At 38.1% G+C, this 13,009-nt stretch overlaps 1 protein-coding gene across 1 annotated transcript in view; it reads right to left on the reverse strand.

Moving 5' to 3' along the window:
* Nucleotides 1-13,009, reverse strand: part of LOC128693249 (metaxin-1) — a 97,773-nt gene that overhangs the window by 44,487 nt on the left and 40,277 nt on the right. The window contains exon 2 of the mRNA XM_070081611.1: nt 3,119-3,265. Within this exon, the coding sequence (XP_069937712.1) occupies nt 3,119-3,265 (147 nt within the window). The remainder of the gene's footprint in view (nt 1-3,118; nt 3,266-13,009) is intronic.

Genomic DNA, 13,009 nt, shown 5'->3' on the forward strand with positions numbered 1-13,009 from the left:
GATTAGAATGCACTATGCCACACGCATCTGTCATGTTCACTTGCAAGAAATCACTGAGTAAAGGGCTTGTGTACCAGTTATCAGTATATAATGTATGCTCCTTACCAAGATAAGGTGCCATCATGCTTCTTACTACATCACCTGAGATACCCAATAACAACTTGGTATCTTTCAATGTTTTACTTCCTGTGTATACAATAATATCCAATACCAGGCCACAGTCACAGAGTACAAACACTTTTATACCAAAGTGTTTCCTCTTCCTTGGTATATACTGCTTGAATGACAGTCTACCTCTGAACAAAATCAAAGACTTGTCAATTACAAGATTCTTGAATGGATAAAAGTACATGCTGAACTTGTGCTTCAGATACAGTAGACTGTTATTTAACACGCTGGTTATGTTCCTGAAAACACTGCATTAGGTCAAACCATGTGAGATGAACTGAAGAACTTATGGAAAAAATAGGATTACGTTCTTGAGAGCCCCAAAAAAGCCAAAACTTTTTTTAGGCCACCACATCTTATAAAAATAAAAGTGAATTTGTAATTGTAGTTCATTGTTGTGATGTATTATGTTGTTTTTACTGATTAAGACTACAAATGTAGCAGAAACAATAGCATTTCTTACCTGAAATTGTAGGTGCTGGTGTTCGTGGATGATTGTGAAGAGAGTGGAGAGTTATGTTGTGGTCCTACTGGGCTGAGTTGGATGGTAGAGGTTCTGGTAATGAAGTTGATGGTTGTACTGAGTGTCTAACTTTGTCATTCAGTCAGTCAAGTCATTCAGTAAGTCAATCAAGTCATTCAGTAAGTTAATCAAGTCATTCAGTAAGTCAGTCAAGTGGTCCAGCAAGTCAGTCAAGTCATTCAGTAAGTCAAAGTCATTCAGTAAGTCAGTCAAGTCATTCAGTAAGTCAGTCAAGTCATTCAGTAAGTCAGTCAAGTGAATCAGGAAGTTTCAAGTGAACCAGGAAGTTTCAAGTGATTCAGTAAATCTCAAGTGATTAAGTCAGCCAAGTGATTCAGTAAGTCAGCCAAGTGATTCAGTAAGTCAGTCAAGTCATTCAGTAAGTCAGCCAAGTCATTCAGTAAATCAGTCAAGTCATTCAGCAAGTCAGCCAAGTGATTCAATAAGTCAGTCAAGTGATTCAGTAAGTCTCAAGTCATTACGTCAGTCAAATCATTCAGTCATTCAGTTCATTCAGTATGTCAGTCAGGACATTCAGTAAGTCGGTCAATCATTCAGTAAGTCAGTCAAGTCACTCAGTAAGTCAGTCGAGTCACTCAATAAGGCAGTCATTCAGTAAGTCAGTCAGGCACACAAACTTATGTTTACCTCTTTTTTATGTGTACAAAGTAACACTTCATTATGGCCACAGGTTGTCTTGTCTAATATCTTTGTTTCTTTCGTTAATTCTAAGACTTAAATGCTTACACCATTTCTTGCCACTCTGAGCAACACTGTTGTGCCTTCTGGGTGTCATGATTGCTTGGCAGATACAAAATATAGCAATTAAAGGATCAAAACACAATTCACTATCACAAGCTTGTAGCAGAGAAGTTGGACTGGACACATATGAAGTATGAATGCAGGGATGGCGGGGTGGTGTCAGGGGGTGGCTGAGGACGGTCTCCCCCGCTGATCCACAAGGCAGCCGCAAACTGAACCGTGTTAAATTCATCTTACGACGTGTTACATAAAATTGTGCCGCAATTCTTCAATCGTGCAATGCCCAAATTGTGCCGCATAAACTCATGCTAAATGACGATCTACTGTACATTAAAACATTTCTTATCTTGTATAACCTGTCACTTCTATCAGGCCTGGTTTGGCCTGAGAAGTGCAACATACGTAACAGTATGATAAACCTGTTCACTGGGATGTTTTCACTGAAGGCCGGGGTACAAATTAGCCGATCTGTGGACCAGTACGATTTTACATTATGCTTATAGACATGAGGCATACACATTATTGTTGGATAAAGCAAATACATTTCAGCCACAGTTGTCTTTTTCCACTGGTGTAGTCTTGACTGTGGTGATATGATCATATTTGCCATGGTGTACTCAAAATACTTGTTACTTTCCCTGACAATAGTTTCCAACAAGGGCTGGTCAAAGAATAGTTCGAAGAATTCTAGTTCATTTGCAATGTTTCCAAGGGGACAAGTTGGTAGAATTCCACTTTAAGAGTCATCAAACTGGTGGGGCTTGGGAACAAAATTGGGATTTTGCTGCCAATCCCAGATTCGGTTTGCTGGTGGATACTGGACATCATAAGCTGGTTGTGGTTGTAGTTTTAGTTGTGGTGGGGTGGTGGCTGATGCTCCGCTTTGTCCTTGAGCTGAGGAGTCAGCAGCGTGGGTCCCAGCCTGGGCTAGCGAGTCATGCATGGCCATGGCACTACCATCACCACTACCACTATCACCACCCATACCACCACCTACTGCTGCCTGTGGTCTATCCATGCCAAGTGTAGCCACGTCATCCTCACTTTCACTGTCTATTCCTGGTGTAGGGCCACGGGATGTACTTCAGGATGAACTCCTTTGTACTACTTTGTGCTACTTTGGCTGTGTTCCCACAATGCCGTGTGGGCATCCAGATTTTTTGTCTAGTGCGCACACTGACCATGCAGGCTTACATCTAAGACCTACCAACCTTCTCGAGCTAAATTTGAGGCCACTAGAATTTTGGAATAGTTCTATGGTTTGGGCCCACAACTCAAAGCCATAAAACTACGGCACGGACCCTGAAATGGTTAATATCATACATTCTTTATATTAATTCTCATTTTATGTTCCTGAGACCACAGCTCTTTAATCTTGCAAATATGTTTGTATGTACATTCATAGGATAAGAATGGTCATAAAGAACAGAGATAACTTTAAAAATAAATTAATTAAGTACACAACTGGTAACACTGAGTGTGACTAGAAAAATGAATCTCTGATAAAAACCTAAGAGAGAATATTTTCCCATATGTAACTGCCTAATACATTCAGTTACTGATAGTGTAACAATAACTTTACCCTCCAACAATCTTTACTTGTGAAGAGCATTAATAAAAAGAGAAAACAAATATGTCTGGATTATTCTCAGTAGTCAAATTTACCTGTTTTCGAAGGAATGTGGTAACTTGAGAAAACTCTGAGAAAGTCCCCTCGGAGCATTTAAAGACTGGGAGCTGACCAGTAGGTGACTTAAATGGGTTACTTGATTTTACAATATTCACTGGTGCTCCAGAAAATTTGATGTAAGCCTGAAAAAAGTACATACTCCAATAATGTACAAAATGTATAGAACATAAGATTTTACAGTGCACCATAATGTACTGCATCAATAAATTTACAGTATGTACTGTAAAATTTACTGAAGCCTTTTACAATGATTTCCTGGACAATGCACATTCTTCACAAACCTCTACATAGTTCCATTTTGAAAGTTAAGACACATGTGCAACATCTGGATATCTTTATTGCAGACGTTTCGCCATCCAGTGGCTTTATCAATACAGATTCTAGGACATAATAGGAAGACAGTAGAACTATATACAAAAGATGAGGTAATCAGTCCCTCTGCCTTGGAGTTAGTGTTCACAGCATCGTGGTGGAGGATTCTCCTCCACCACGTGGGTGGGGTGGCCAGGAGGGCCACCCCACCCACACAATGCTTATAGTGCCCTAGAGTGATAAAATGCATATACAGTAAACTCATTACTTACCTTAAAATATTTGTAGTCTTAATGGTCTTAATGTAGGGTGAGAGGTAAAAAGTATTTATTTGTAGAAAGTCAGGTGTGAGAGGCAGGGTAGCCCACCTGGCCACCCCACCCACGCAGAGTACTATGTAAACAAATGGACGAAGCGTCTGGTTATGGCTCATACACATTCATACGAACACCTTACATTGTGTACAAGGTGTCTCCACAGTGGTACAATAGAATAAATAAAGATCAACACTTCAATTCTCAAGTAACATCATTTTTAGAAGGAATGATGCTCTGACAAGTTAGTACAGAATAAATAAGCAGCAACACTTCCATTCTCATGCAACACACCATTTTTAGAGTGAATGATATTATTATTATTATTATTATCAAAATAAAAGAGAAGCACTAAACCCACAATGGTCGTGAATAGCTGTAGATAGAGCAAAGGCATACGATAGGAATATTTTTCTACAGTTCACTAGAGAAAACGTAATTCTTCTGACACTTGTACATACCGCTTCGTAAACAAATCTCATAGTATTTATGTCAATTTTTATACTGTGGGTGTATGTACGGGTCCGCCATCACAAATCCGGCAATCAGTTATTCGGCACTAATTTTGGCTAGCATAATTTAAAATTTCCAGGGTCTCCACACCAACCTGCTGGTACTGTTTGGTGGCACTACTTGCTGCATAAGTCATTCCAATTTCTTTTTCTCCATTTATTGTTTTAACCTGCTTATTTTTAGCCCTAGCCATGGTTCCAATGAATAAAAGAAATGCTTCTCATTATGTAAAGCACCTACACAGTACATTATCCATTAACCCTTTGACTGTTTACGCCGTACATATACGTCTTACGCGCCACTGTTTCTGACGTATTTATACGCATAAATTCTAGCAGCTTCAAATTAAGCAGGAGAAAGCTGGTAGGCCCACATGTGAGAGAATGGGTCTCCATGGTCAGTGTGCACCATATAAAAAAAATCGGGGAGCCAGTGGTGCATTGTGGGAATGCAATTTCAGTCATCCTTTTCAGTAAGAAATATGTGACTCCCCAGAAAATATGGGACTCTTCTCTTCCCAAGTGATGTTCTAACACAGATGATGATAATGATAATGATAATGATAATGATAATGATAATGGTGGTGGTGGTGGTGGTGGTGGTGGCGGTGGTGGCGGTGGCGGCGGCGGCGGCGGCGGCGGCGGCGGTGGGTGGTGGTGGTCCCTTGAAGCAAGAAAAAAAAAGTTCACCCCATGACAGTGACAAGATAAGGGGAGATAACATCTGATAAGAGCTGATGTTTGATGAGCGTAAACGAGGGTGGAGGGAGGGGGCAGCTGATAAGAAAAGATTAGATGATCATCACCCTCCCTTTGTTTTTGCAGGTACACAAACATTTCTGTCTGTCTATTTGTCTGTCTGTCAAGCTCCGTCTATCCGTCTAGCTCTCTGTCTCAGAGAGAGCCACAAGACTGTGTCATCATCACCTTTGCTCACATCTTCAAGCAGAGTATAGCACTTTGTCTGGATTTTTTGAGTTATCCTAGGTAATTTACACTATGTATACTTGTATTTATGTGTACCTGTGAGACAGAGATAGACAGACAGATAGAAAGAGAGAGACAGATTGAGAGAGATAGAATGAGGGAGAAAGATAATTAGATAGAATGGAGGGGAAGCAGCATCCGACCCCATTTTTTTTTTTTGATAGGCAGGAGGGGGAGTGAGTAATGAGATAATATGTCATTTTGACAGCTGCCGACTCCTGACTCAAAACAATTATAAGCCACACACTCGCACACAAGACAAGCTTGATGAATGAAGATAAGAGCAGTTATATGAAAGTACCCAGTGACTATATATGTGTATATATATTACAGAAACCAGAAGGAAGGAAGAATGGAAGGCAGGAATGAAGGAAGGACGAGATGAAAGGAAGGAAAAAAGTAAGGAAAGACGAAAGAATGTAGGAAGGAAAGTAGGAAAGGAAGGTAGGTAGGAAAAGATTGCAGGAAGGTAGGAAAGGAATGCAGTAAGGTAGGAAAGAAGGTAGGAAACGAATGCAGGAAGGAAGGAATAATGACACACGACCATTTATCTAGGATAACTACATAACACAACTGCCTGCTAATACTTTGAAGAAAACTGCTCAGACGAGGTGTTTTGTCTTTGCACATAAAAAAAAAGTCCACAAAAATGCACACACACTGGTTTTATGTGTGAGTGTAAAACACCATTGTGTGTGAAAACATGTTTCAAAGAGTTCCACAAGCTGCAGAACTTCTAGGAATATGTTCGGTGACTGTACATTGGTATATATATTATAGAACAATAGTAATGAACATTTTTTTGTATTGTTTGTTTTTGTAAACAAGTTTTGTAAACAATATATTGATTATTATGTTTGTGTGCTTATTGTGTTGTATACAACGAGTGTATATATGTACATAGCACCATACTTTGGTCTCACAGGCCACATAAGTTATGTGAAAAAATAAAATAGTGAAAAAAACAACAAACCTTCAAATACAAGTAAACTAAAGTTTACCGGATGAGCGGCAGTCACCGCTGTTGCCACACGTGGCTCATTTTCTGCAAACTACAAGCCTCTATATCTCGGTAAGTACTGATGGCAACAAATTTTTTTTGGACTAAAACACTCAGAAAAATAATCTTAACATTTTCATAAGAAAAAATAATTTTTTTTTTTCGAATATTTTGTGACATAGAAACACAGTTTCAGAAAGGGGCCTGCGACAGTCAAGGGTTAAAGATGAGTGGCTTTGAAGCCACTGGCGGTTGCCATGAGCTCCAGTCTCCACGAAGCAGGAGAATATGCTTTATTATTACGCTAATATCAATACTACAGCTTATTTGCCTATCACAATTGATCTAATATGACATAATAAACAATATAAATAACATAAAACATGTTAAATACTCCAGAATAAATAATATTTGGCATAACACAGAGCAGTTCGATGAAGGTATGAAGAGGATATATGGTATACAAATACCATTCTCCTATCCGTGTCTTGGGGGCTTATATTAGAGGAAATGGAGTATAGCACAGGGTTAACTGTGATATACAGTAGACCCCCGGTATTCGATGGCATCGGTATTCAATAAATCCGGTATTCGATGCATTTTAACGCAAAAATTTTGCCTCGGTATCTGATTGAAAACCCGGTATTCAATACGATTCGTACGAGACGTGTCCATGTGTGGCCTGAACTGCCCCGTGTGCGCCAGTGTTTACAAGCCAGCCAGTGTGCGCGCATCTAAGAATGCATTCGGTACATTCCATATTATCCATATTATCACTGTTTTTGGTGCTTGTTTCTGCAAAATAAGTCACCATGGGCCCCAAGAAAGCTTCTAGTGCCAACCCTGTGGTAAAAAGGGTGAGAATTAGTATAGAAATTAAGAAAGATTTTGAAGGGTTTGCGGCTAACCCTGAGAAGCCTATGCCAGTTGTGGAATCCATTGTGCCTACTTCAAAAATTAAGGAAATATGTGCACAGTGGTTTGAACTGTAAACCTTTATGGATGAAAATCACCCTAACACAGCTATTGCAAGCGTGCTGGTGACTATTACAATGACAATGTTGTGGCCCATTTTAGACAAATCGTAAAAGGAACGGGAGGTACAGAGCTTTCACGGACAGATTTGTTAGCGCGACAGAGGTCCAGTGACTCAAGCTGGTTCTAGTGGCATTAAAAGACGAAGGGAAGTAACCCCGGAAAAGGACTTGCTACCTCAAGTCCTAATGGAAGGGGATTCCCCTTCTAAACACTAACACCATCCACACTCTCCCCTCCTCCCATCCCATCAATCATCACCAGATCTTCAATAAAGGTAAGTGTCATGTAACTGTGCATGTCTTCTTCAGTTTGTATTAAAATTAATATTTCATGTGGTAAAAAAAAAAATTTTCACACTTTTGGGTGTCTTGCACGAATTAATTTGATTTCCATTATTTTTTATGGGGAAAATTGATTCGCTTTTCGATATTTTCGATATTCGATGAGCTCTCAGGAACGGATTAATACTCGAATACCGGGGTCCACTGTACTAGTATTGCACCATAAACCTGAAGCAAAAAAAGTTATTTTCTCTATAGATTGTCACACATAACAGCATGTGTGTATAGAACCTAGGATAACCCAAAAGTCAACGTGGCTTATTTCTAGTACCTGGCTTGGGTTAGCCATATATGATTTTTGGTAAATATTCGATTCCCAGCCAGGGTAGAAACATTAGGCATGTTTCTTTACACCTGTTGCCTATGTTTACCCTTCAGTAAATGGGTTTCTGTGTGTTAGCCGACTTATGTGGGTGTTATCCTGGGACACTGACCTAATTTTCTTGAAATACTGTGCATAACAAGCGGCTTTCTATACAGCAGTATGTCACTGATGTCAGCTAGGCCTGTATACCTTGTACATGTACGTGTAGTAAATAAAGATATTATTATTATTATTATTTTCTCAGTTGTTTGTTGGGTTATCTTATTCAAACTTGGGCAATGTATGATGGAAAGATACTTCTTAACGTACACCAAAAATGAAAGAAATTTTTATTTATTTATTTAAAAATTTGAGCACACATACAGAGGTACAACAAATACAGGTAAGAGCAGTATGCCAAAGCCACTTATACTATGCATAGCATTACGGGCTGGCTTAAAATTAACTTAAGATTAACTAAGCAATGATGAAATCAGTGGCCATTAGCGGCCGCTTAACAGTATATTTTTGTATGTTTGTATAGCTATATTCTCATTTTTTCGGTCTCATTTGATAGAATGAAATATATATTACAGAAATAGATATGATTTTGATTGCTTTCATGACGAAAAGTACCTTGAAATTGTGCTCACAGTAGCGGAAATGTTCTGTTCTTTAGCGAAGCTCAAGAGTAAACAAATGACGTCACCGTCCAATACCTGTCCGCCTGCCAGTCTAAATTCCAATACGTAGTCTGGGTTGACATTATTTATACAATTATTACAATAATGCAGTAGTCTGCATAACAGTAAATCTTCTATTTTTTTGTGTGAATAAAAATTCCAAATGGTAAGCAAGAGTAATATAAGAGGGGCCTGGAGCTGTGACTAATGAACAGAGAAAATGTTATTTTAGTGCCAGGAATGTCTGCATTGTTTATTCTGGACCCTATTTTGAAATTGGCATCTGTTGAAATTTCTGTGAAATCGGCCAAACTGCTAATTTCTGACCACTTTATTGGGTAGTTGAAATAAGTGAATGGGTGGTTTCTTGTACTCAGTTGACAGACTAGAAGTAAATAAGTTTATTCAGGTATACACAAATAGTTACATAGATTATCATACATAGCAGTGTATGTATAGAGAACCTAGGATAACCCAGAAAAGTCAGACAAAGTGACTTATTTCCAGTACCTGGCTTGGGCTTGCCATATATGATTTTCGGTAAATATTTTTTTTTCTCGGTTGTTTGTTGGGCTATCTCATTGAAACTTGGGCAATGTATGATGGAAAGATGCTTCTTAACGTACAACAAAAGTAAAAAAGACATGATAAATAAGGGAGTTCACTTCTCAGCCATTAGCCGCCTCTTTGCGGTATATTTTCGTATGGTTTTTATGGTTGTATTCTCATTTTTTTGGACTCATTTGATAGAATGGAAGATGTATTACAGAAATAGACATGACTTTGACTGCTTTCATGACGAAAATTACCTTGAAATTGAGCTCAAAGTACTGGAAATGTTCGATTTTTGCGTCAGTCAAGTTGGTTAATTTTATTAAGTGTATTCTAACCTAACTACTCTGTAATCCGGCAAACTCAGTAATCCGGCACACTACAGGTCCCAATGATGCCAGATTTGTGATGGAGGAACTGTATCATGTTTATATCTTACGTAGCATCTTTATAACATAATTTTGAAAAAAATCAAAGATGGATTAATGGAAATGTTTATATTAATGTAATATACTGACATTTAATGCGCCCCAAGAGATTATTATAAGGCAAGTCAGTAGAGAGACTCTTAGTGATTTTAATGTGTACCTGCACACCAGCACAGTGTGTAAGTATATTTAGGTACAGGAACATATAAGTATAATTACCCAGAGGTACAGTGGGGCCCCAGGGCCCCCACTTATACGGCAGGTTAGGTTCCAGGCTACCGCCATAAAGCGGAACACCTCTTCTGTCCACTTATAAATGCATACAAATACTAGATAACAAGTTTACACTAACATATATTGAGTTAGTAAGTTTATTCAGATATACACAAATGCAGTTGCATAAATAATCATACATAGCAGCATATGTGTAAAGTACCTAGGATAACCCAAAAAAGTCAGACAATGTGACTTATTTCCATTGGGGTTAACAGTAGAACTAGGCATTAAAAAACAATAAAAAAGTTAAATGCACATATAGTACACTCATTACTTACCTTAAAATATTTATAGTCTTAATCTATGGTGAGACAAGTAGTATTTATTGTAAGAAATCAAATGTGGTATGTATGGTAGTCAGCCGGGCTACCATACCAGGCCACCCCATCCACACATAATATTCTATAACATTTAACCCTTTGACTGTCGCAACCCCCAATCCTGGGGTGCCTCCTGGTGTCGCAAAATAAAAAAAAAAAATTATTTTTTCTTATGAAGTGATAGAGAATCTTTTCCCGGTTGTAATGACACCAAAAAAACGAAATTTGATGGAAAACTGACGGAATTATGCTCTCGCGAAGTTAGCAACATCGGCGCTGTTTACAAATCGGCAATTTCGCCCACTTTGAGCCCTATTTTCAGCTAATTCCATTATTCCAGTCGCCCAAACTCATAGCTAATTCTTTAGAACTCCATTTTGTCTATCGATTGAGTACAAGAAACTGCCCATTTACCGATTTCAGCTACCTAATAATGTGGTCAGAAATTTGCAATTTGGCCAATTTCACGAAAACTAAAAAATATGACAATTTCAAAATAAGGTCCAGAATGAACAATGCAGACATTCCTGGCTCTAAAATAACATTTTCTTTGCTCATCAGTCATGTCTCCAGGCCCCTCTAATATTACTCTTGCTTTCTATTTTGAATTTTTATTCAAACAAAAAATAGAAGACTTACTATTATGCAGACTACTGCAATACTGTAATAATTGTATAAATAACATCAACCCATTCATGACTGCATATTAGAATGGCTAGTTGGAGATTTATTGGACAATGGCATCATTTGTTTACTTTTGAACATTGGCAAAAATCAAACATTTCCCCAACTTTGAGCTCCATTTCTAGGTTCTTTTTATAGTAAAATCAATCAAAATCACCTCTATTTCTATAATATGTTTTCCATTCTATCAAATGAGACCAAGAAAACGAGAATACAACAGTAAATACTATACGAAAATAGACCACAAAGTCGACATTTTAATTAAAAAAAACGGTCGGAGTTTTTTTTTTCTCATTATGCACTGCGTGCTCCAGGATTTTTTTTATATGGTGCACACTGACCACACAGACCCATTCTCTCACATGTGGGCCTATCAGCTTTCTCCTGCTTGATTTGAAGCCGCTAGAATTTATGAGTATATATACGTCAAACACAGTACCTCGTAAGACGTATATATATGGCTGCGACAGTCAAAGGGTTAAGCATCCCAGAGGTATAAAATGCATATACAGTTCACTTATTACTTACCTTAACCCCTTGACTGTAGCAACCCCAAATCCTGAGGTGTCTCCTGGTGTCGCAAAATTTCCGAAAAAAATTATTTTTTCTTATGAAATGATAGAGAATCTTTTACCGATTGTAATGACACCAAAAGAACGAAATTTGATGGAAAACTGACGGAATTACGCTCTCGCAAAGTTAGCGACATCGGCGATATTTACGAATCGGCGATATCGGCAACTTTGAGCCCTATTTTCGGCTAATTCCATTGTTCCAGTCGACCAAACTCATAGCTATTTCTTTAGAACTCCATTTTTTTCTATCAACTGAGTACAAGAAACTGCCCATTTACCAATTTCAACTACCCAATAATGTGGTCAGAAATTTGCAATTTGGCCAATTTCACGAAAATTAAAAAATATGACAATTTCAAAATAGGTTCCAGAATGAACAATGCAGACATTCCTGACTCTAAAATAACATTTTCTTTGTTCATCAGTCACGTCTCCAGGCCCCTCTGATATTACTCTTGCTTTCTATTTTGAATTTTTATTCAAGCAAAAAATAGAAGATTTACTGTTATGCAGACTACTGCAATACTGTAATAATTGTATAAATAATGTCAACCCATTCGTGGCTGCATATTAGAATGGCTACTTGGACATTTATTGGAAAATGACATCGTTTGTTTACTTTTGAACATCGGCAAAAATCAAACATTTCCCCTACTCTGAGCTTCATTTCAAGGTTCTTTTCATAGTAAAACCAACCAAAATCACCTCTATTTCTATATGTTTTTCATTCTATCAAATGAGATCAAGAAAACGAGAATACAACCATAAATACTATACGAAAATAGACCACAAAGTCGGCATTTTAATTAAAAACAGGGTCGGAGTTTTTTTTTTCCTCATTATGCACTGCATGCTGCAGGATTTTTTTTATATGGTGCACACTGACAACACAGATCCATTCTCTCACATGTGGGCCTACCAGCTTTCTCCTGCTTGATTTGAAGCCGCTAGAATTTATGAGTACAGTGGACCCTCACATAACGCTATTAATCCGTTCCTGAGAACTCAATGTTAGGCGAAATTATCGTTAGGAGAATTAATTTTCCCCATAAGAAATAATGGAAATCAAATTAATCCGTGCAAGACACCCAAAAGTATGAAAAGAAAAAAAATTTTACCACATGAAATATTAATTTTAATACACACAAACTGAAGAAGGCATGCACAGTTACATGACACTTACCTTTATTGAAGATCTGGTGATGATTGATGGGATGGGTGGAGGGGAGAATGTTGATGGTCTTAGTGTTTAGAAGGGGAATCCCTTTCCATTAGGACTTGACGTGTCAAGTCCTTTTCCAGGGTTACTTCCCTTCTTCTTTTAATGCCACTAGGACCAGCTTCAGAGTCACTGGACTTCTGTCGCACAACATATCTGTCCATAGAGGTCTGTACCTCTCGTTCCTTTATGACTTTCCTAAAGTGGTTCACAATATTGTCAGTGTACAGGTTGCCAACACGGCTTGCAATAGCTGTCTGAGGGTGATTTTCATCCATAAAGGTTTGCACTTCAAGCCACTTTGCACATATTTCCTTAATC

Source organism: Cherax quadricarinatus, chromosome 6, assembly GCF_038502225.1.
Source record: "Cherax quadricarinatus isolate ZL_2023a chromosome 6, ASM3850222v1, whole genome shotgun sequence".
In the NCBI taxonomy this organism is placed as follows: domain Eukaryota; kingdom Metazoa; phylum Arthropoda; class Malacostraca; order Decapoda; family Parastacidae; genus Cherax; species Cherax quadricarinatus.